The sequence below is a fragment of the Salvelinus alpinus genome, chromosome 12 (assembly GCF_045679555.1).
Source record: "Salvelinus alpinus chromosome 12, SLU_Salpinus.1, whole genome shotgun sequence".
Classification (NCBI taxonomy): Eukaryota; Metazoa; Chordata; class Actinopteri; order Salmoniformes; family Salmonidae; genus Salvelinus; species Salvelinus alpinus.
The window spans coordinates 61022860-61048975 of record NC_092097.1 but is presented as its reverse complement, the minus strand read 5'-3'; the positions used below and the strand labels follow the sequence as shown (position 1 = coordinate 61048975).

At 44.3% G+C, this 26116-nt stretch overlaps 1 protein-coding gene across 2 annotated transcripts in view; it reads right to left on the bottom strand.

Annotated features, from left to right (window-relative positions):
- Positions 1-21060, bottom strand: part of flnbl (filamin B, like) — a 95324-nt gene extending 74264 nt beyond the window's left edge. For both annotated transcript variants that reach the window (XM_071336990.1, XM_071336991.1), the window contains exon 1: positions 20624-21060. In XM_071336990.1, the coding sequence (XP_071193091.1) occupies positions 20624-20915 (292 nt within the window). In that variant the 5' untranslated portion in view covers positions 20916-21060. The remainder of the gene's footprint in view (positions 1-20623) is intronic.
- Between the last annotated feature and the right edge of the window lie 5056 nt (positions 21061-26116).

Here is a 26116-nt window from a genome sequence, read left to right as displayed (position 1 = left end):
ACTGTTGAACCAGTCATGTGTTTGTAAATCGCACAATAGGAGACAGCAGGAGCTAGTGAATCTAACCCAACATGTAAAGTGTACCATGTTTCATGAGCTGAAATAAAAGATCACAGAAATGTTCCATAAACACAAAAAACGTATTCCTCTTAAAATGTTATGCACAAATGTGTTATCCCGGTTAGTAAGCATTCCTTATTTAACAAGATAATACATCCACCTGACAGGTGTGGCATATCAAGACAGTGATTAAACCTGCATGATCATTTCACAGGTGCACTTTGCTTGGGACAATCAAATGTGCAGTTGTGTCACAACACAATGCCACAGATGTCAGGGGGGGGGAGGGGAGAGATTTGTCTGTGGGGGAAAATTTATTCTGATTGGCTGGGCCTGGCTCCCTAGTGGGTGGGCCTAGCATGGCTGCACCGCTGCCCAGTCATGTGAAATCCATAGAGTCGGGCCCAATTTATTTATTTCAATTGACAGATTTACTTAAATTAACTAACTCACAAGAATTTTTGAAAATTGCCTTTTTCTACTCATGCCATTCTGCAGAGCGGGAGAGAGACGAGCAGCAAATGGAGTAAGTCATTTGTAATTACACGTGACAGTACTGGGAAGGTTTTTATTTTTTTTACAGGGACTGCCAAGCTGGAGCTGTGTGTGGTGTAGTACATAGTGGAGGGAATTCCTCTTGGATGAGATCACCTCAGGGGAGCCAATGAGGATGTAGGAGAACAATGAGCCCCGCCCCCATAAACACATTAACAGTCTAGTCACACACGACTACAGCTCCCAGCAACTTCTGTCACCTAACCCACCATCATTAGATCTCACCGAGTACGAAGGGAAGAACCCGAGACAGAACTGCACTGTTCAGAATGACAGCCATTGAGGATAATGAATGAAATGTGGTTTCGAAGCTTCTCCCGTGGGTTTTCAGTATGAAGGCCAGCGCGCATCTCCTATAAACACCCACGGGAGAAGGCCAGCGCGCGTCTCCTATAAACACCCACGGGAGAAGGCCAGCGCGCATCTCCTATAAACACCCACGGGAGAAGGCCAGCGCGCATCTCCTATAAACACCCACGGGAGAAGGCCAGCGCGCATCTCCTATAAACACCCACGGGAGAAGGCCGTGGCATAATAAAACTGCCAGAGATCATAATGTACAGTACACAGGCTCGTCTTGGTGGGGGGGGGCATCCTACCCTAGAGTTAATTGGGGAAGTGGGGAATTCTATGTCTGTTACGGCCTCTCCGGGGTGTTGATTCAATGTTTGAATCATTTGTCAAACCCTCCCCCCCCATCATGACCTCACAAACCATTTGCTACAAACTTACTTATAATCCTAGTGTACTTAAACCAAAGACTATTCTGAAAAATGTAACTCCAAAACTGTACTCCATTTTGGCCTCAGCTTTGTAAGCAGACAGAGGAATAAGAGAGTTATGTTCCAAATGGCACCCTATTCCCTACATAGTGCACTACTTTACCAGACACCTATGTTATAAAGCAGTGAACTATTTAGGAATAACATTAAAAATGAAGTTAAAAATGAATACCCACGCTGGGTTGTTTTCTGGCCTGGAATTAGTCACAACAGCGCCGCCGCCCCCCGAACGGGTTCACCGCCGCCCCCCCACCCGTATGGGTTCACCGGGCTTTAAGCATAAATCTCAATTACAAAGCAGAGGAAGAAAACGTGTTTGAAAGAAGGAATAGGGTGAAAATGGGAGGGAGGGTCGAGGGGAGAAAGGTGGGAGGGAGGGAAGGAGGGTCGAGGGGAGAAAGGAGGCACCGAGGGGGAAGAAAACAAGTTTGAAAGGGGAGATGCACCGGGGGGGTGGGGGGGGGGGGGGGGCGCGATGTCTCAAAGACAGAGACACCACTTCTAGAATCTATTTGGCTCTAACACAAAACAGCAGAATCATATCCAAATCTATTAAAGACTACCAGAACCCACTGGATTCTCCAATTACATTGAATGAACTACAGGACAAAATACAAACCCTCCAACCCCAAAAGGCCTGTGGGGTTGGTGGTATCCTCAATGAAATGATCAAATATACAGACCACACTAAAACTCAACATCATCCTCAGCTTCCCCAATATTTGGAACCATTGATTGATTGATCACCCCAAAGTAGAGAAATTTGATGTCAACAGCAACCTTGGGAAAATCCTCTTCATGATCATTAACAGCAGACTAGTTCATTTCCTCAGTGAAAACAATGTACTGAGCAAATGTCAAGTTGGCTTTTTACCAAATTATCGTACGACAGACCACGTATTCACTCTGCACACCCTAATTGACAAACAAACCAAAACCCCACCCTCTTCAACATATATATCAACGAATTGGCCAGGGCACTAGAACAGTCTGCAGCACCCGACCTCACCCTACTAGAATCTGAAGTCAAATGTCTACTGATGATCTGGTGCTTCTGTCACCAGTCAAGGAGGGCCTACAGCAGCACCTAGATCTGTCCCCAACCAAGGAGGGCCTACAGCAGCACCTAGATCTGTCCCCAACCAAGGAGGGCCTACAGCAGCACCTAGATCTGTCCCCAACCAAGGAGGGCCTACAGCAGCACCTAGATCTGTCCCCAACCAAGGAGGGCCTACAGCAGCACCTAGATCTGTCCCCTACCAAGGAGGGTCTACAGCAGCACCTAGATCTGTCCCCAACCAAGGAGGGCCTACAGCAGCACCTAGATCTTCTGCACAGATTCTGTCAGACCTGGGCCCTGACAGTAAATCTCAGTAAGACTAAAATAATAGTATTCCAATAAAGGTCCAGTTGAACAGGACCACAAAAACAAATTCCATCTAGACACCGTTGCCCTAGAGCAACCAAGTTAAGACTATGTATGCAGAATTCTGCAAAAATATCCCGTGTACAAGGTAAAACACCAAATAATGCATGCAGAGCAGAATTAGGCCGATAACCGCTAATTATCAAAATCCAGAAAAAAGAGACGTTAAATTCTACAACTACCTAAAAGGAAGCAATTCCCAAACCTTCCATAACAAAGCCATCACCTACAGAGAGATGAACCTGGAGAAGAGTCCCCTAAGCAAGCTGGTCCTGGGGCTCTATTCACAAACACAAACAGACCCCACAGAGCCCCAGGACAGCAGCACAAATTAGACCCAACCAAATCATGAGAAAACAAAGATAATTACTTGACACATTGGAAATCATAAATAAAAAATAAAAAATTAAGAGCAAAGAATGCTATTTGGCCCTAATCAGAGAATACAGCGGCAGAACCTCACCACTGACCCAAAATGAAGGAAATCTTTGACTGTACAGACTCAGAGCCTTGCAATTGAGAAAGGTCGCCTTAGCCGGTCTTCTCTTGCGAGCCAGGTCAGCCTACGTGCACACAAAGGTGGAAACTGAGCTGCACTTCCTAACCTCCTGCCAAATGCATACATACACACATATTTCCCCTCAGATAACAGACCCACAAAGAATTCAAAAACAAACCAAATGTTGATTAACTCCCATATCTGTTGGGTGAAATACCACAATGTGCCACCACAGCAAAACATTTTGAATTACTTCGAGGCAGTCAAACACAAGAAGCAGCTCTAAAAATTAGATGACTTCGAACTAAAAAAAAAGTATTTTGTTTCATTATTCATTGTAATATACACAACTTAAATATTGTATTAAAGTAATGTGAATAAGTGATGGACAGTCACTACCATCCTGGGACAAGTATATGTATCATTTTATTCTGTATTGTTACAGCAGTCAACCCACATAAGTGCATTTAATGTTTATTTTTAATTATCGAAACTGAAATCGTGATTGTTTTATTAGCTGAACAGACCTCAAAAAGCACTACCTGACACATTCTAAAGGCCCGCATCCATTTTGAAAACACAGAACTTCCACAAGACACATTTCAGTAAACCATCAGGTTCTCCTTGTTGCCACTTCAAATAAAAGTGCTGGTTAAACACAGCAGTGTTTGTGCTGGTGTCTTTGGCCACACCCTGATCTCCACAGCTAAGTGCTACTCTAGAAGCGGGTATTACCAAAGCTGAATCTATCATTAACAATAGAGACCAATGACATCTAACCAACACTTTAGTTGACTAGAGGGCTGTTGGGGGGGATAAATTCATTTCAGGCCATCTGAGACAATGATGCTCATTGTTGAGTCATGTCTGATGTTAAATCCAGTGGATAGAACGTCTCTAGACAGGCAGGTAATGAAAAGGCCGTTCCCAGGTTCCATCAAGTTTCTGATGAGACGAAACGTCCGTTCGTCAGTTTAGACAAAGTCTTCAGAAGAGCCGTCTGTCTGGTCAACATCCAAAATAACCATTATGCCACCTGAGTAATGCAAGAGTTAACTTCCTCGTCTTACACCATATGCCTTATGTCGTTTCCAAATTAACCCCCAGGAAGTAAATGGGTCTCAGACTGAACTTTAAGCTTCTCATTGTTACGGTTTAAAGCTGGAGCCGCGCCCATCTCACAGCCAAGCATTTCTACTTCTCACTTGACCCGACGGCCGAGGGGCTGGGCTATTACTTCACTTCTTTACTGGTACAACGACTTCGCTTTAAAAACAGGGCCAGAAACTTGGCGTTTTGTTGACAGTGGAGGCAGGTAGCTCCAGAGAGCTCCAGAACACAGATCTGCTCCCTGGCAAGAACAGACCTCCTGTATGGAGGCAGTGTAATCCCAGACAAAAGGTCGTTGTAGTAAATGGCACCCTATTCCCTACAACAAGGCCACATAGGGAATAGGGTGCTGTTTGGAATGCACCCGGAGCTTAACAGAGCTGTGATAATACTGATGACTGCTGTACTGTGCTTCTCATGGTCACAAACACTGGGATCTGATGGTTACTGCTGGACAGCAGAGGATAGTTGCAAAATCTGAAAAGTTGTTTTAATGTTGCAGAAATATTAACAATCAGCACTGGCTGGATGTACAAGACAAAGACTTTGTTGATGCAACAGACATCAAGATGCAACATTACTGAAAGGGTTAATACTGCGCAAAGACGACCATAGTCTGAAGAGTTACGGGGAGAGGAAGAGCCCTCCCGAGTGGCGCAGCGGTCTGAGGCACTGCATCTCAGTACTAGAGGCATCACTAGAGACCCTGGTTTGATTCCAGGCTGTATCACAACTTGCCGTGATTGGGAGTCCCATAGGGAGGAGCAATTGGCCCAGCATCGTCCAGGTTTGAGGTCCTCTTCGTCCTGTGATATTCATGCTACACAGGAGACAAGGTTAAACTCCTTTGAGACAGTCCCCATCCTCCATCGCTCTTCTGTCTGATGTCTTTTCACAGCCCCACTGACAGTCCCCACGCTGTTCTATAAGACAAGAACGTCAGTGTTCTGCCATGGCCAGCGAAGAGCCAGGATCTCAATCCCGTTGAGTATGTCTGGGACCTGTTGGATCGGAGGGTGAGGGACATTCCCCCCAGAAATGTCCGGGAACTTGCAGGTGCCTTGGTGGAAGAGTGGGGTGACATCTCACAGCAAGAACTGGCAAATCTGGTGCAGTCCATGAGGAGATGCACTGCAGTACTTAATGCAGCTGGTGGCCACATCAGATACTGACTGTTTCTTTTGATTTTTACCCCCCCTTTGTTCAGGGTCACATTACTCCATTTCTGTTAGTCACATGTCTGTGGAACTTGTTCAGTTTATGTCTGTTGTTGAATCGTGTTATGCTCATAAAAATATTTACACATGTTAAATTTGTCGTCATCGCAGTTGACAGAGGACAATTCATTTAGGCTGAGTTTACAAGTGGCTCTAACCCACCAAGAAAACACCATTATTACGGCAACTATCACAACCTGGTGATTGGTGACGTCCATGTCGTTGGGAGGAAAGGGGCGTGGCATTAAGCCATTTGGAACAAAGCCAGGTCTCAAACTTAAGGTCCAAACCAACCAATCACCACAGACTGCTGACTCAGGTTGCCATGTCAACACCCGAAACTAGTTTCATGTCCTGACTGCCCGCGAGTACCCCCTCCATTACATGCAGAGCCTGTTAAGACAGTTCATAAGACAGCGATCAGAATAACATGGAAACGGTTCCCATAGCGACTCACTGATAACACAACAACATGGAGAGACAAGAGATTATGAAGTGCCAGAACGTGAAAGTGCAGAGGATAGTAGTACGACTAACAGTTCAAACACACCCTCAATAATAAAGTGCATTCAGAAAATATTCAGACCCCTTGACTTTCTCTCCATCTTTGTTACAGGCTCTTTCTAAAATTGATTTAAATTATCCCCCCCAATAACCCATGACAGTGAAAACAGGTTTAGAAATGTTTGCCAATTAATTAAAATTACAGCAATACCTTATTTACTTAAGTATTCAGACCCTTGTCTATGAGACTAAATTGAGCTCAGGTGCATCCTGTTTCCATTGATCATCCTTGAGATGTTTCTACAACTTGATTGGAGTCCACCTCTGGTAAAATCAATTGGTTGGACATGATTTGGAAAGGCACAAACCTGTCTATATAGGGTCCCACAGTTGACAGTGAATGTCAGAGCAAAAACTAAGCCATGAGGTCAAAGGAATTGTCCGTTGAGCTCCAAGACAGGATTGTGTCGGCACCGATCTGGGTACCAAAACATTTCTGCAGCATTGAAGATCAAGAACAGTGACCTCCATCATTCTTAAATGGAAGTTTGGAACCACCAAGACTCTTCCTTGAGCTGGCCGTCCGGCCAAACTGAGCAATCGGGGGAGAAGGGCCTCGGTCAGGGAGGTGACCAAGAACCCGATGGTCACTCTGACAGAACTCCTCTGCAGAGATGGGAGAACCTTCCAGAAGGACAACCATCTATGCAGCACTCCACCAATCAGGCCTGGTAGAGTGGCCAGACAGAAGGAACGAGGCGCCGCTTGCAGTTACCCAAAAGGCACCTACACAACTCGCAGAACGGTAAACATCTGGTATGAAACAAAACTGGTCAAAATTGTACTGGAGTGCAAAGTCTAGGTCCAAATGGCTCCTTAAAAAAGCTTTTATCCCCCAAGCCATCACACTCCTGAACAAATTATTTAAGTGGCCACCCAGACTATTTTCATTAAATGTGATCTCAGTTAAAACGTTTTCTAAAACTCTGTATTTGCTTTGTCATTACAGGGTTTGTGTGTAAATGATGAAAATTTTTTTTTAATTAATTTTACAATAAGCCTGTAACTTAACAAAATGTGGGAAAAGACAAAGGGTCTGAATACTTTGAATGCCCTGTATATTACGTCCCAAATGTCACCCTGCATTGTCCTCATTTAGTGGACGACTTTGGATCAAGGCCCATAGCGCTCTGGTTATAAAGGAGTGCAGATAGTGAAGGGAGTACTGTGCTATTTGGGACGAAGCCTATACTACACAGTGTGTGTTCTGGCAGCTGCCTCTATTCCCTAACGTCAACTATAACTCACAGGTCGTCAAACAGAGGCATGCACAGGCAGAGCAAACCTTGTCATATACCTGGTTACCCAACGCTCAGCACACACGTTGCAATCTCAGGCTTTGTGCCCTTAAAGTAGAGCATTAAAAAGGAGGGTGTCATTTTGGGTGCAGTCATCTAGCTGTGGAGAAAAAAACTGCAGAGAGACTTCTACACCTCATGAAGTTACTGGTGTTTGAGGTAATGATTTAAAACAACAGCATCTCAATCCCTTTCTCAGCCTACACCACAGAGAGAGAGAGAATGAGAGAGTGAAAGTGAGCTCTAAAGAGTAAGAGAAAGTGAGAGCGAAAGGATATTGCTGCCACTCCAGTATAAACTCACACCCTATTGTCAAACTTGTTCTGGCAGGTTCCTGATAAGAACCATTTCTCAATTTCTGCTCCATATCCATCAATGTTGCACACTGGACTCCACACACCTACTTACAACCCAACACACCCTGTCTTCAGAAAGTACTGACACCTAGACGTTCCACACTGTTGTTCCAGCCTGATTTTACAACTGATTAAAATGAGACAGTCGTCACTGGCCCACAGTGGAATGTTTACACATAAAAATAAGCTGGAATGTCTTGAGTCAATAAGTATTCAACCTCTTTTGTCAAACCTAAATAAATTAACGAGTAACAATGCGCTTAACAAGTCACACGGACTCACTCTGTGTGCAATAATAGTGTTTAACATGACTTTGAATGACTACCTCATCTCTGTTCCCCACAAATACAGTTATCTGTAAGGTCCCTCAGTCCAGCAGTGAATTTTAAACAGATTCAACCACAAAGACCAGGGAGATTTTCTAATGGCTCACACGTCACCTATTGGTAGATGGGTAAAAATAAAAAGCAGACATTGAATATCGTTTTGAGCATGGTGAAGTTAAATACACCCTTCAACGTGAATCAATACAACCAGTCACTACAAATAGTGACTTTACATAAAAATATTCCAAAACAGGCATCCTGTTCAAAGTGTTGTTTGGGGCAAATCCAATCCAACACCGAGTACACCTCTCCATATTTCCAAACAGTGGTGGCTGCATCATGTTATGAGTATGCTTGTACTTAAGGAATGGGGAGTTTTTCCAGGATTAAAAATAAACAGTGGAGCTAAGGACAGGAGAAATCCTAAAGGACAATCTGGTTCAGTCTGCTTTCCATCAGACACTGGGAGATGAAGTCACCTTCCAGCAGGACAATAACCTAAAACACAAAGCCAAATCTACACTGGAGTTGCTTACCAAGACGAAATAGAATGTTCCTGAGAGGAAGTTACAGATTTGACTTAAATATATATGGCAAGACCTGAAAATGGTTGTCAAGCAATGATCAACCACCAATTTGACAGAGCATGAAGAAGTTTGAAAAGAATAACAGGCATAATGTTGCACAATCCAGGTGTGGAACGCGCTGACTTTCCCAGAAAGGCTCAAAGCTGTAATCACTGCCAAAAGGTGATAAAAGGCTGGTTTATACCTCGTCTAACGACATGACTCTAGACAATTAGAATGCCACAACTGTCTATGGCCAAAACAGCATTCAATTTATTCTCCAGCGGACTCCCTGTAAACTGACTATCCTTGTCGCAGACGGAAGAAAGAAAAAACACGTTGACCCCGTCGCTAAAGTTCAGACATTGTCAGCTATGATATCATTATTTGAACTTGCTAGTCAGCTAACAAGCTAAAAACGAACCAAAACATTGTTTAGGAAGTCGCTTTTAGTTGCCTGTTTTGTTAAATTGACGTATACTAAATACATTTTTTTTAAACAGATGGGTTTAAAAAAATAACCCTAACCCATCAGGTGCACCTACGTCCAATAGCAAGACAAGGCTTCATCATTGTTTTTTTTTACAGAAATGTTCGGCGATCCGACTAGGAATGCATTTAAGATCGACCAGTCGATCGTGCTTGACCGGTTGGTGACCACTCCTCTAGAAATTTAAGTGAGGTTGAATCTCGTGCTTCTGTGATATTTCTGTGTGCAGCAGTCTCAGGCTGCGGTGCGCAGGCACAGCTTATAGGGGAAATTGCTCAGGGGGTGTGACTAATTAAGTAAATTAGGTATTTCATGTTTTCACTCTGTCACCTGTTGTTTACGAAGCATGTCAAATAACATTTGATTTGATCTGCCAAACAGTATCTCTGTCTAATATCATCTTTAGATAAACCTCTACTCGCTGCCACTCCAGTGAGTTAGGGTGTGTTCACATCAGAGGATTACAGCTACTCTTCCAACAGAGTGAATGACGTAAACCCATGGGTTGACAGAGGGGGGGACAAAAACACAACAGAGTTATTTATTAACTACTAAGCCCCACCTAGCTCCAAGCACCTCATACTCCAATAACAAAGCAGCAACTCACTCACTCTGACCTTTAAGAGGACTGAGTCGGGAAGCTGGTCTAAACAGAAGCTTTCCCAGTGTTCTTGTTTTAGCTAAACCCCTAGTTACAAGCTAGGTTATGCCTACATGCTCTGAGGGTGAGAGAGAGAGGTGGGGGTGAGAGAGAGGGAGGAAGTCTGGAAAAAATTCCTTTAATAAACTTAATGTCTGCATGAGATCATGTGATAAGAGGCCACCCAGCTCAGGCATCGGGTTTCCTTTTCTCCGTCTCCCTCGGTCTGTAACAGAGTGGTATTGTGGCCTGGTCCGGGCGGCACCGGGTTGTGAGATGCCATACCTCCATGTGGAGAGAAGGTGAGCGAGGGGAAGGTACGGGGCGGGGCACAGGGGCCACCATATCATCCATCACGAAGAGTGAAGAAATACTAGACTACTCTTTAAAACGTCTCTGTGTTCTGGAGGACAACGCCCTGTAAGTCCACCGACCCGCAGGACAAACTGAAACACACCTAATCAGTCCTTTAACTTTATTAAAATGTAGTTTTACTGGGACAATGCATATTACTAGAGCTTACTGTAAATGTACCAGATTTAGCTGGGTAGTTAACTACAGTCCCTATACGAGATATAACTTGGATACAATGTATGTCAAGGGAAAGAACTTCTATAAAATAAAATTGATGATTTCCACAGCTGAATTGTGAACTCACAATGGCAGCAGCGGTTTGGGTCTTACGGTGCATCCCGTTCAGATCGTGAACATTGCACCCGTTTTATCATTACTTGACCTCAATAACACCTAGCAAATTTTGGATTATCTTATAATTTAACGTCAAAGTATTGTCATACAGGACTTGGCCGCTTTGCGACTTGATTCCACGACTCCTTGCATGTCGACTCATTTCGAAGTGTCAAGATTAGATTCCACTAGGAATCAACTTCTAAGATTCAGTATTTTTGGAAATGAGACTTCTCGGAAGTACGGAAACAAATGACACTTACATCTTTCATAGCAAGCTATCGAGGGAAGGCACGAGAGGGGCACAGTATAGGCAGGTTGACCACCAGACCGAGTCAGAACGATACACTAGGACCAGCTATCACAAGTTGAATCTCGCAATGGGATGCTGTAGCTTGGCAATTTCTTGACTTACATTGTCTCGCCACTTCAGTAAAGCAGGGCCTATGATCATTGAATAGACAAGGATATTCTACAGACTGAAGACAACACACTGGCATCATTAGCTCCACGGTGCACATCACACTAAGGGCCTATCATGGTCCAAACACACCAACACACTGGCATCATTAGCTCCACGGTGCACATCACACTAAGGGCCTATCATGGTCCAAACACACCAACACACTGGCATCATTAGCTCCACGGTGCACATCACACTAAGGGCCTATCATGGTCCAAACACACCAACACACTGGCATCATTAGCTCCACGGTGCACATCACACTAAGGGCCTATCATGGTCCAAACACACCAACACACTGGCATCATTAGCTCCACGGTGCACATCACACTAAGGGCCTATCATGGTCCAAACACACCAACAGTGGTGAGAGGGCACGACAACGCCTCTTGCCCCTCAGGCAGCTGAAAAGATAAGGCATGGGCACTCAAATGGCCACTGCTTGGCATCCGACCGCAAGGTGCTACAGGACCTCTGTACCAGGCGGTGTCAGAGGAAGGCCCTAAAAATTGTCAAAGATTCCGGTCAACCAAGTCATCGACTGTTCCCTCTGCTAACGCATGGCAAGCGATACCGGAGCGCCAAGTCTGGGACCAAAAGTCACCTGAACGGTTTCAAACGCCAAGTCATAAGACAGTTAATCAAATGGTTACCAAGACTATTTCCATGGACTCCCTTTTCTCTCTGCACTGACGCTTCCGCCACACGGATACTCTGCTGCTACTCTGTTAATTATCCATCCCGATTGCCTAGTCACGTACCGACATCTACACTGACCCAACTGTCTCATACAGGCACTTTGTATATAGCCTCGTTGTCATTTTGTATATAGCCTCGTTGTCATTTTGTTCTGTTACCATTTCCTTTATTTTGCAAATGTCTTACTTTTTGACACTGCATTGTTGGTTAAGGGCTCGTAAGTAAACATTTCACTTTAAAGTCTTCACCTGTTCGGCAACATGTGACAAATACAAGTTGATTTTAGCAAGAACAGAAAGACTGAGAGATACAGATTACCAAGACAATGTCAAGCATCCCTTGTCAATTCACCACAGAAGTCTAAAAAGTTAACCTCTTTGATTGAAATGAACAACTTTCCCCCAGGCCTTTATAGCCCATCGCCTAGTTAACCCTATAAAACACAGAACATATGTTTTGTAATAGCTGCACTGTGATTTTAATGCGAGGAAAAATAATTGTTCAGTTAGGAATCTCGTCACGTTAAGGATCAACTCAGTTGAAACATTTGACCGTTTAAAACATTCCCCTCTCTACTACAGAGACGGTGAGGGAAGGCTGTGACGTTCAGGATAAAAAGACCCACATTGAGAACATTGTGGTTTCCCAACAAGCAACAGCAACCCTGCAGTGATACAAAAAACACAAAGTCCCACTGCTTGTTCAATCATGCTTTAAACTTTAGTCATAGAATGAATGCATCTCTTAAGACCAAGTCATTCTTCTGAGCAGCATAAAAGCCTAGGAAGGAAGACAAGCGTCGGACAGGACACAAACCGTCACTGTAAACTACGTAGCTGTACCAATGACAGAGGTGGCACCACAGGGTCCAGAGTTAAGGGGGCCATTTTTTTCCTCTCCCACCTCCTAACCAGGTCAAACTTCAGAACCTAGTTGTAGCATGAAGCTTATAAAAATACTTCAGCATGTTGGCAATGCAGCCCTTTATCTACTGATCCAGAATCAGATTCACTTGTGGATATATTTTATGTCTGTGTCCAGTTTGAAGGAAGATGGCGGTAGTTTAGCAAGCCAATGCTAACTAGTGTTAGCACAAGTGATGGAAGTCTATGGGTATGTGCTAGCGTGATAGTTAGCAATTGCGCTAGTTCCTTCAAAAAGCATGCAGAGACAAATTGTATTCATCAGTTATAATCACTCAGGAGAAGCGCATCGCCGCCAAAATCCGGTTTAGTTTTTTTTTGGAAAACACTAAGGAATTCCAGGAGGCATATCCTAAAACTGATCCGTGTAAAAGTGAAAGACTGACAATTTACGGCAGCCGGGCAAGTGGCGCCTCATCTGTGGTTGTCCCATTAGGCAGGGAACACTGGAAGCGAAACTTTGAGAGAACCATTTTATCCTATTGCGTAGGCCGACATCCACTATATAGCGGTATCTCTCCTAGCGTCCCTCTGCGGCGGCTAGAGGTCCCTCTGCGGCGGCTAGAGGTCCCTCTGCGGCGGCTAGAGGTCCCTCTGCGGCGGCTAGAGGTCCCTCTGCGGCGGCTAGAGGTCCCTCTGCGGCGGCTAGAGGTCCCTCTGCGGCGGCTAGAGACAGTAAAACATGGAGCAGGATTCCATCAGCATGACCTCGCTGTATCTAGACTCATAAGTTCTGTAACCGTTCACGAGAAGCAGATGAGTGTGCGCGTGTGTGTGTGCATGTCTGTGTGTGCGAGGGGTAAGGAGACTTTCAACAGCCTTCAAGCAAGGTCAGCGTTCTAACACGCCAAGGCTTCTCCCAGGGGAGGGGTGGTGAAGAGGTTCTCTGCTAGGCCAGGTCACACTATTAGATAGTACAGTGCTGGCGTCAGCCTCACCAATCTACCGACTGGGACAACAGGAAGGATATAGTACTGACTACTGCTATTAGAGCCTCCTGGACAGGAAGGGTTTATATAGTGTACTCAATCTCAGTCACCCTTGACCCACTACACATATCACCCAAACATATGCTGCAATCTCTATGGCACTCCACACTGCCCTTTCCCACCTGGACAAGAGGAACACTTGTGAGAATGCTGTTCATTGACTACAGCTCAGCGTTCAACACCATAGGGCCCTCAAAGCTCATCAGTAAGCTAAGGATCCTGGGACTAAACACCTCCCTCTGCAACTGGATCCTGGACTTCTGGGGTGGATCCTCAACACTGGGGTGTGTCTGGTACAAGAATGCTGATCACGACGGTAATAGGCCTGATCACCAACAACGAGAGTCTACTGGGGAGGGAGGGGGGGGGGTAGCTTGGTGTCCACATCACTAAGGAATTAACATGGTCCATCCACACAGTCGTAAAGGCACAACGCCTGTTCCGAGGAATTAAATTCTAGTGTAAACCTATCGATGTCACATCGAGCCGGGTGAATGGAATATGAATGACAGTCATCTAATAGGCAGCAATAAAAAGGCCACGCTCATACAATAAAAATTGTCCTCATCTTAAAACGCCCGCCACAGATTAGATTCCTACATCCTTTACACCGAACCCCTTTTGCACATGGACTCAGTACCAAGTCATCGTTAAATATTAATTCCTTGTTATTATCTTCATATCCCTCTGTATTGTTGGGAAGGGCCCGTCAGAAAGCATTTCACTATGTTAGTCTACACCTGTTGTGTACGAAGCGGGTCGCAATTTCTTTTGTGTGTGTAGGGGGGGGGGGGGGGTCAGGCTTTCCAAGGTGCATTGATTTTTAAAGATTGAGAAAGTCAAAATGCATCATGGGAGATGAGTCATAAAGCAGATAAGTTATTCATTTGGGAGCACCATAGGAAGTGTTTCAAAATACGGTGAAAAATGACTAAATTCCCTTCCATTTTGCCCCTAATGAACCCGAGACAGAATCTAGTGCGGCAGAAGTCTGGGGTCGGTTCTCAGGTCAACATTCATTTAGGATTTAAGTTAAGTTGTGAGCTGGTCTGCCATTGCGTCCTCCTCTTCAAAATCAATCAATATTCAATAGTCTGACTCACATCCTGGTCCTGCAGGACTACAGATAGAGAAGTGGTGACTGGTACAGTCTGACTCACATCCTGGTCACGACAGATGTGAGTGTCATTACAATGTAACAAGTCAATGTTGGCTTATTTGTGTGTGTACGAGCAAGACGAGACCTCCAAAGCTTGCCCTACGACTAATCCTAGCTTCCCACTGGAATGAAACCTTTAGGTAAATCCCAAGCTGTTACATGGTTGTTTACCACTTCTTGGTGGTAAACAAGGTTTACATGTAGTGCGAGCGTCGGAGAGGTCTCTAGTCTGGCGCACACACACCACTTGCTAGCTATTAGCATCAGTAATCGCTTGCTAGCACACAGCAAGAAAGCTAGTCTAGCCAAAACAAGTTATACCAGCAGTGCCCGTCAGTACTGGTCAAATAATTGAGGTTAACACATCCGTAGTTAGTAAGCTATCTAGCTAGCGATCCTTTACAAGACTGAAGAGAGCTAGCTTGCTTGCTAACATTAGCACTCAACTGAAAAAATTAGCACTGCAAAGACAAATATTACATTTGGTATCAACTGCTATCCTAAAAAGATGCCAGCATTTCCCCCTTTCTTGTTGTGGCAGCCGACAGCACAGCATTATGTAGCCTGACGGATGGTTCCTGTTTGTGGTAATGGTACTCAAAATACCAGCAATTAACTTTCCTGTTAAGTTGAAGCAGTCATCTATGACGTCAGCTGCAAGGTATGAATAGCTACATCTTCACTTTAATCTTTCATTTTAAATGAAAGGGACTCATCACTTACGCAGCACGAGCTCCAACGTGATTATTAACTCATGGTGTTCAGATCACAAGCCCATAACAAACTATTAGGTAACCAGATCTTCAGCTTTGAAGTCTTCATCGTGTTGCCAGGTTACCATCCATCAACCACATGTTACCTGGAGACCAAAGAGGAGTGATCTCAGGTCACACACCCTATAATAGGCGTTTCCATGGTGATGCATGTTATGTTTGACGTTCTAAACTAGTAAGTGGGCTGGGTAAATAAAATGTGTTGATACAGGGTTTTTAAAGATAAGGACCTAGTTGATATAATAAACACATGTTGTTCTTTCTCCTTGGCAGCTGAACCTCCACAGGTGTGAACCAACTTCGCCTTGCTGTGTGTGGACATCAATCTAGTCTCCCTGCTGGTTTCGATTACTGATCAGACACCTGAAGAACACCTGATTACACACAAGACAAAACATGTTTATGATGTTGGTAAAGCAACATGGATTTTATCCATTACGAAGGCGTGAGAAAAAAACCCAGAAAGCCTACAATGTTTCACCATAGTGAAGGCGGACGCTAAAACAATGCAAAAAAATACACTAAGAAAAAAACTAAGGAATAGCATGAGTGAAAACAGATATTTGGGATTAAAGAATCAAATCACTTCCGGGAACATTAGACTAAACAAACATGAAGAGCGATCTACCCAAAACGGACCTCTGTGGATCACCCACTTTCTGGCTCTATAACAAAGAACCAAGAGTCAAAACCAACACGCGATAATTTACAACTAAGATGTTAAAGACAACACGGGAAATACAAACCCCGACAACCCAAAATGGACTCTGTGAATGGTATCCTAACCGACATAATATACAGATGACAAATTCTTAACATTATCCTCAGCGCTAGCATTTTCACCAATATTTAACAAAATTGACCAATAATTACCGTGGAATCTGCGTTACAAATATACCACTTAGTCATCACAACCAAATAACCCAGAAACAAAATCCAATCATGCTTTGTTGATTCCAAAAGAGGTGTTGGACTCAACTTGGCATGAGGGCTTGCTATACAAAATGGCCAGAAAGAAGAGGGGGGGGGGTGATACAATGTTAGAAAAGCTATGTACACAAACAAATGTGCAGTTAAAATGGACAATAAAGAGATCTTTCCTCAGAGCCATGGGGTGACACAGGTAGCTTGAGCCACACCCTCTCCAACATACAGAGTGGACAAAACTACTAAGTTGCACCCCCCCCCCCCCCTTTTGCCCTCAGAACAGCCTCAATTAGTTGGGGCATGGGGACTCTACAAGGTGTGGAAAGTGTTCCACAGGGATGCTGGTCCATGTTGACTCCAATGCTTCCCACAGTTGTCAAGTTGGATGTCTTTTGGGTGGCGGACCATTCTTAATACACACGGGAAAATGTTGAGCGTAAAAACCCAGCAACGTTGCAGTTCTTCACACAACCTACCATATCCGTTCAAAGGCACTTGATCTTTCTGCACAGATTACGTCAGACCTGGGCCTCGATACTGAATCTCAGTGAAAACAGAAACAATGGTGCTCAAAAAGGTCCAGGCCAGGAATAGAAATACAAATTCTAAAACACAAATAATGCAGGACTTGGGCCTCGCCAGTGGCGCACCGGTCTAAGGCACCACTACAGATCCGGGTTCGATCCTGGGCTGTGTCGCAGCCGGCAACGACCGGGAGACCCATGAGGTGGCGCACAATTGGCACAGCGTCGTCAGGGGAGGGCTTGGTCCGGCAGGGATGTTCCTGTCCCATCGTGCTCTAGCGACTCCTGTGGCAGACTGGGGGCATGCACGCTGACACAGCCGCCAGGTGTACAGTATTTCCTCCGACACATTGGCACAACTGACTTCCGGGTTAAGCGAGCAGTGTGTCAAGAAGCATTGCGGCTTGGCAGGTTCGTACTAACTTGGCAGGGACAAGACTACCTACAAATTGTATATCACGAAATTGAGAAAAGGGGTAATAAAGTACACAGTGTAAACATTAGTCCATACCAGCTAATTATCAACACAGAATTGAGCTGATAAATTCTACAATCAACTAAAAGGAAACGATGAACTAACATTACACCACAAAGCTATAGAAAGATGAACCTAGAGTACCCTCAGCCAGCTGGTTTCTGGGGCTCTTCCCAAACATCCACAGGAAAACAAAACTACTTATATAGTTCTTAATATCAGCAGTTGTGAAAGTGCTTATACAGAAACCCAGCCTAAAACCCCAAACAGCAAGCAATGCAGATATAGAAGCACAGTGGCTAGGAAATACTCCCTAGAAAAGGAAGGAACCTAGGAAGGAACCTAGGAAGGAACCAGGCTCTGAGGGCTGTGCCGGATGGAGGTTATAAGAGTACATGGCAATTATGGCCAGATCGTTCTTCAAAATGTTCAAATGTTAAAATGACCAGCAGCATAAAATAATCAGTGGTTGTAGAGGGGGCAACAGGTCAGCACCCCAGGAGGAAACTGAGCTGCGCTTCCTAACCTCTTGCCAAATGTATGAACGTATTAGAGGTCATTCATATGTAAACATTGATAAACTACCATATCATTTAGGTGAAATATTGCAGTGTGCAATCACACCAGCAACAATTGTGACCAGGTGGCCCTGAGAAAGGCAACCAAAGCACATTATAAATACAAAATTTCTTTGTTTATCTTCCTCTACCATTCGTAAAAAACCAAACGTACTATATGGCTACCATTTTGCAAGTTACGACCCAACTTCCCACTCGATGGTATTTTTAGTAATACATTATTCATTACTGCATTGTTGGGTTTGGAGCATGAAAGAAAAGCATTTCACTATACTTGTGCACGTGACATTAAACCTTGACAATATTTACACATATTGATATAACATTGTACACATCTGCCAATATATACAAAGGGTAGACTGGAAAAGACTGGAATTGCACCTTAAACATTACAGACAGTACCTAATATACCGGGCTACAACAGAGAGGAAGAGGCAAAGCGAGAGGGTTTTACTCTGCCCGAAATCCATTTTTATAACCATGTACATCTCAAGGACCAGGTGACTTTAATCAATATATTCACATATATTAACCCCCACCCCCCCAAAAAAAGGAAAAGCTAATTAGCTATCATAAAGAGTAACCAATGTCATGATCATCTGGACGAGACCGCCGAATCGAGGCAAAGAATGTCTGGATGAACTACGATTCAATTCGCAAAATGTCTTTAAAAATGGACAGTTCTGTGAATGGTGTTGTGCAAGTTTAACATGGACACAATACCTGTTAGCAAAGGTGTCAGCTAGAGAGAATGTGCAGGAGCTTACAGGGATTTGTAGTTTTGCATGATGTCTACTTTCACGCTAATTAGCATTTTAGAATTAGTTAATAAACAGCTGAATATATTGAGTCATTGTCCGAGAGATTTACATGGTTATCAAAACATCGCAACAGGGTAAACCTACACGAAACACAGCCTTTATTTTAAGTGTTTCTAAAATCCTTTATGGGAAAAAAATGAAGGGTGGAAAAACTATTGGAACCAATTCCCTGTTTTGACGGCTAGGTTTTATGGGTATTATGACACATCCACTGTGGGGCTCTATAGTCATTATCCTCCCCAGTCCTCAAACGAAAACATTTTACAGGTGAGGTCACACCTGAGCGCACTTGGCACAGCGTGGACTTTAGTCTCAAGCCTGGTTCACATTACCCATAAGCACTCACGTTCCGCTGCATCTCAATGGGGACGTCCACAACGGAGTGGAATCGTTACACCCCCATTGCAGGACGGACACTACATACTTCGACATTCTCCAAACTTTGCTTCGTCTTCAGTCCAACGAAGAACTGGAAATTACCAAACCACATTAGATTAAAAATGTGGTTTTCGGCGATGGCTTTATGGGATAGCTAGCAACTCGTTAACAATTATCCATTGTATTAGTGAGTACTATGTTAATAGGAATGTTAAATACACAATGGCTGTTAAGGCAATTCCTGTTGCCTCCTTTTAACTTTGATGGGTGACGGTAATGATCATTAGGTGGAGGTGGCTAGCTACAGTGGCATCTTTAACCTAGCCAAGCTTTTAGCTAGCTGCTGTGCAGCGCCAACTTGCTATAAAGTTATAGAACTAAGGCGAGGAAAACGTAACATGTTGAAGCCATATTTTATCATGTCTTGAATGATAAGTTCATATTTTGCAATCGCTGTAAATAAATTCGATCTCTGAAAAGAGACACTCATCCATTTTGCATTACAAACATTACATATTACACATTACACGGTAGTGAGGCAAGACTCCGCGTAGACGTATAGAAATACGTTACTTTGTGTACGGGGAATAATGCCGCGTTCAAAACATCTGGGAACTCGGAAACCGCGCTCCAACTGCGGAAAACAATTATTTGTAACAGTCATCCATCTCGGAATTCCGACCTGAATATCAGCCGTCATGGCTTGACTTGGTAATTACCGAGTCCCCAGTGTTCTTGAAAGCGCCATAACAGGCGACATTCGGTACACGATCGCAAGGCCCTCCAGCGTTTGGTGAAGACGGCACCGTAAGTCACTGGGACCGTGCTCCCATCCATGCAGGACATCAGACTTTTGAACATTTAAACTATACTGATTCTCCTCACCTTGTTTGTCACACAACCATGCTACACACAACCACGCGGCACACAGAACTGTTGCTACCAGACTTATGATACTAAATACTGCACAATTTAACACTTACCTCCCAATCCCCAAAACACGTTAATGTGTGACTAAATTACGCCTCCCTGTATTGTACTTGTTTATTCTATTCTACTGTGCCATTAACTTTATTTTCGTATTATTTCTTGTTACATTGTCCAGAAGGAACCTGCAAGTAAGCATTTCGTTGGACGGTGTATACATGTGTATCCCGTACATACGTCTGAAAACTTAACTCGCCCCTTCTATTCGGATCAACTAAATATTTTATACAAGTTTCGAGACAAATGACAATACAGAAGTTACTAGGCTACCATTACAAACAAAAAGTAGTTCGATTGACATCAGGCAGACGGGACCACATGACATTAATTAAAAAACAAACGGTATCTTACCTATGGAGACGAGTCGGATATTCTCCCGGTCCAAGAACTCCAGCGCCACGGACACGTTCTCGAGTTTCATCTGGCGGAAAGTAGGTCTAGGATGATACTTTCGGTACATCTTCTTCTGACTCAATACCTCCAGCAGGGCGATAAGCCGCAGCCCGTCACTCAGGTCCAACTGCAAGTCGGCTATCCTCTTGTTCACACACTTTAAGTGCTCGTTGCACCAGCGCGTAAAAGTGTTTTGTTGGATTTTCTTCCATGGCGCGTCGTCTGCCAAGTCTTTCTCTGTAACCGGCATCTCGTTAACGTTTTTCCGCTTTCTTTCTTTGACTTTGTTAGATCGTTTGGAGTTGTAGTCTTGTCACTGGCTCCGCTGCGTTTGAATTGCTCTGTGTCCTGCAGTCCAGAGTCTTTCACCGCTCTGTGGCCTAACGCCTGCGCAGTGCACTTTATCCCTGTAACGACTTCAACTTCCGATGACGACACGTTCACTGTTTGGCTCCTCTTCCGGTCCTGCCCTAATTTATTACCTGTCATCCCACAGGTATAATCAGCTGTCATACTTTTCAGGTGTGTAGGCTACTCCTTGTAGAGAAACCACAGTTCTTAAAAACCTCTTTGTACACATCGTCCTCTTCCTCTACTTGCTGCACTAAATTCCACAGATTCAATTTGGGTGGAATTTGAACATTTTGAGGTTCTGTATCTGATGTTAATTTATCAGATTTATTACCAAGTTAGTTCCACTGACATGATATACAAACAAATCATCCTAATAAAGTTTTACTTTTTTAAATGTTACTTTGGGACATAATCATTATTGAACGTCCTCATGGATTTAAAGGGAAGTATAATAATTATTTATTGAACCTTTATTTAAACAGGGAGTCACATTGAGATGAAAAATATATTTTACAAGAGAGCAGTGAAAACAGATTAATAAAACATATTTAATCAAATCAATCACATTCAACTACATAGCGGTCCTCAATCAATGACACTGACTGGACAGGACCACACCTTATCGGACAAGTCCTGACCTCACATCAACCAACCACATCCCCCCAGTCCTCGGAGTGGAGATGTGTCTCTATGTCAACTACAGTTTTGATTATTTTAGATTCTGTGGTGGTTTCCGGTGTAACGGACCAATGTGTGATCTCTGGTGATTCACAGGGTGGGTCGACACACACACACACACACACACACACACACACACACACACACACACACACACACACACACACACACACACACACACACACACACACACACACACAGGGTGGTTCTACATTGCATCACAACTTCTTGCAGAGACACATTGCCATGCCTGCAGCCGAGCTGGTGACAGCTGTTGAGTTCAGCTCTGTTTCACAAACCTACATTTATGTTGCGATGTCATGGCTTTATGACAGATTTATGTCGATCGTTGAAGAGTTTATAGAGATAAAGAAATATTTCATCCCCCAGGCTTTACTTTACCAATCAAAGCTTGTGTGTGTGTGTGTGTGTGTGTGTGTAACACCATCCAATTCTTCCCAACAAACATTCCTGGTGTGTGAGTGTGTGTCAATGTACATTTTCTGTCCCTGTATACTCGTCTTTGTTCTCACAGTCCAGTGACGTATAGTTTGGCTCCCTGAGATGTAAAGAGAACCCACCAGAATGATGTGGTCACTATGACCCAAACCTGTTCTTCTCTGGGTCTCCTCTACATGATGTACTCACTATGACCCAAACCTGTTGTCCTCTGGGTCTCCTCTGCCCCTCTATCTGTCTGAATGTCTGTCTGTCTCCCTCCCCCTCAGTCTGTCTCCCTCAGTCTGTCTGTCTGTCTCCCTCCCCCTCAGTCTGTCTGTCTGTCTCCCTCCCCCTCAGTCTGTCTGTCTCCCTCGTCCTCAGTTTGTCTGTCTGCCTGTCTCCCTCCCCCTCAGTCTGTCTGTCTCCCTCTCTTTTCTTTCTGTGTCTCTCTCTCTCTTTTCTGTGTCTCTCTTTCTTCCGGTGTCTCTCTTTCTTCCTGTGTCTCTCTTTCTTCCTGTGTCTCTATTCTTTGTCTCTCTCCCTCTTGTTTTTCTGTCTCTCCGTGTCTTAATGAACATGGCCATTTGCGCCCACATCAAAGACTATTCAGTGCATGACGCCTCTGTTCTGTGTCCCTCCAGGAGATCAGTCCCTCTCTCTCGTTTTCTCTCTGTTCTGTGTCCCTCCAGGAGATGAGTCCCTCTCTCTCGTTTTCTCTTTGTCTGTCTAGACTCATCCTTCCCTGACTCACTCACCACGAGATAAGAACGTCACTGTCTGTCTCACCTCAGGGCCTGATGACAAACTGACTGTCCTATCATTTAACAGTAATCACACTACACACATCATCAGCTCATCCACCTGCTTAGCTAAACCAGAGTAGACAGAGTGACTACATGGCTAGTCTGGGTCACTCAGCTTCTCTTCCAGCTGTGTTCTGTAGCCCTGAGAGCAGCTTGAGCCATTCATGTCTGTGTCTGAAATGGCACCCTACTGCCCATAGGGCCCTGGTCTGAAGTAGTGCCCTATGTAGGGAAAAGGGTGCCATTTCAGATGCACATTACTGCATAGGCTGTGAACATCACCCTAGTTCTACCAACAGTGTAGTGTAACTTAAAGCTGGCTGAGGGAATCAGGATCACTGTGTTACACAGCAGCAGAGAGCTGGCTGAGGGAATCAGGATCACTGTGTTCTACAGCAGCAGAGAGCTGGCTGAGGGAATCAGGATCACTGTGTTCTACAGCGGCAGAGAGCTGGCTGAGGGAATCAGGATCACTGTGTTCTACAGCGGCAGAGAGCTGGCTGAGGGAATCAGGATCACTGTGTTCTACAGCGGCAGAGAGCTGGCTGAGGGAATCAGGATCACTGTGTGGCACAACAGCTGCTGTGTTAAAACTGTAGTTGGTGATTTTTAAGCATTTTCACTGGACACGTACACATATTTTGCAGATGTTATTGCCGGCGCAGCGAAATGCTTATGTTTCTAGCTCCAGTAATATCTAACAATACACATAAATCCCCCAAAAATGTATTAAGAAAAAAATCTAGAAATATCAGAACGAGCAATGTCAGAGTGCGGAATATATACAATACCAGTCAAAAGTTTGGACACATCGACTCATTCAAGGGTTTTTCTTTATTTTTGCTATTTTCTACATTGTAGAAAAATAGTAAAAATAAAGAGAAACCCTTGAATGAGTAGGCGTGTCCAAACTTTTGATTGGTACGATATACAGTGGGGAGAACAAGTATTTGATACACTGCCGATTTTGCAAGTTTTCCTACTTACAAAGCATGTAGAGGTCTGTAATTTTTATCATATGTACACTTCAACTGTGAGAGACGGAATCTAAAACAAAAATCCAGAAAATCACATTGTATAATTTTTAAGTAATTAATTTGCATTTTATTGCATGACATAAGTATTTGATCACCTACCAACCAGTAAGAATTCCGGCTCTCACAGACCTGTTAGTTTTTCTTTAAGAAGCCCTCCTGTTCTCCACTCATTACCTGTATTAACTGCACCTGTTTGAACTCGTTACCTGTATAAAAGACACCTGTCCACACACTCAATCAAACAGACGCCAACCTCTCCACAATGGCCAAGACCAGAGAGCTGTGTAAGGACATCAGGGATAAAATTGTAGACCTGCACAAGGCTGGGATGGGCTACAGGACAATAGGCAAGCAGCTTGGTGAGAAGGCAACAACTGTTGGCGCAATTATTAGAAAATGGAAGAAGTTCAAGATGACGGTCAATCACCCTCGGTCTGGGGCTCCATGCAAGATCTCACCTCGTGGGGCATCAATGATCATGAGGAAGGTGAGGGATCAGCCCAGAACTACATGGCAGGACCTGCCCAATGACCTGAAGAGAGCTGGGACCACAGTCTCAAAGAAAACCATTAGTAACACACTACGCCGTCATGGATTAAAATCCTGCAGTGCACGCAAGGACCCCCTGCTCAAGCCAGCGCATGTCCAGGCCCGTCTGAAGTTTGCCAATGACCATCTGGATGATCCAGAGGAGGAATGGGAGAAGGTAATGTGGTCTGATGAGACAAAAATAGAGCTTTTTGGTCTAAACTCCACTCGCCGTGTTTGGAGGAAGAAGAAGGATGAGTACAACCCCAAGAACACCATCCCAACCGTGAAGCATGGAGGTGGAAACATCATTCTTTGGGGATGCTTTTCTGCAAAGGGGACAGGACGACTGCACCGTATTGAGGGGAGGATGGATGGGGCCATGTATCGCGAGATCTTGGCCAACAACCTCCTTCCCTCAGTAAGAACATTGAAGATGGGTCGTGGCTGGGTCTTCCAGCATGACAACAACCCGAAACACACAGCCAGGGCAACTAAGGAGTGGCTCCGTAAGAAACATCTCAAGGTCCTGGAGTGGCCTAGCCAGTCTCCAGACCTGAACCCAATAGAAAATCTTTGGAGGGAGCTGAAAGTCCGTATTGCCCAGCGCCAGCACCGAAACCTGAAGGATCTGGAGAAGGTCTGTATGGAGGAGTGGGCCAAAATCCCTGCTGCAGTGTGTGCAAACCTGGTCAAGAACTACAGGAAACGTTTGATCTGTGTATTTGCAAACAGAGGTTTCTGTACCAAATATTAAGATCTGCTTTTCTGATGTATCAAATACTTATGTCATGCAATAAAATGCAAATTAATTACTTAAAAATTATACAATGTGATTTTCTGGATTTTTGTTTTAGATTCCGTCTCTCACAGTTGAAGTGTACCTATGATAAAAATTACAGACCTCTACATGCGTTGTAAGTAGGAAAACCTGCAAAATCGGCAGTGTATCAAATACTTGTTCTCCCCACTGTATATATACAGTGAGCACCATAATTCATCGGACAGTTACCATTTTTTTGTTATTTTGGGTCTGTACTCAAGTATTTTGAGTTTTAAAGGATACAATGACAATGATGGTGAAGTGCAGCTTTAATTTGCGGGTATTTTCATACATATCGGATGAACCGTTTAGAAATTATAGAAGCTTTTGTACATAGTCCCCCCCATTTTCGGGCATCAAAAAACATTGAACAGTTTAACATAATGTAGAATAAAGTATTGTTAATATTTGGTCGCATATCCTTTGCATGCAATGACTACTTGAAGTCTGCGATGCATCGACATCACCAGACGCTGGGTATCTTCCCTGGTGATGCTCTGCCAGGCCTGTAACATCCCCAGACCCTGGGTATCTTCCCTGGTGATGCTCTGCCAGGCCTGTAACATCACCAGACGCTGGGTATCTTCCCTGGTGATGCTCTGCCAGGCCTGTAACATCCCCAGACGCTGGGTATCTTCCCTGGTGATGCTCTGCCAGGCCTGTAACATCACCAGACGCTGGGTATCTTCCCTGGTGATGCTCTGCCAGGCCTGTAACATCACCAGACGCTGGGTATCTTCCCTGGTGATGCTCTGCCAGGCCTGTAACATCACCAGACGCTGGGTAT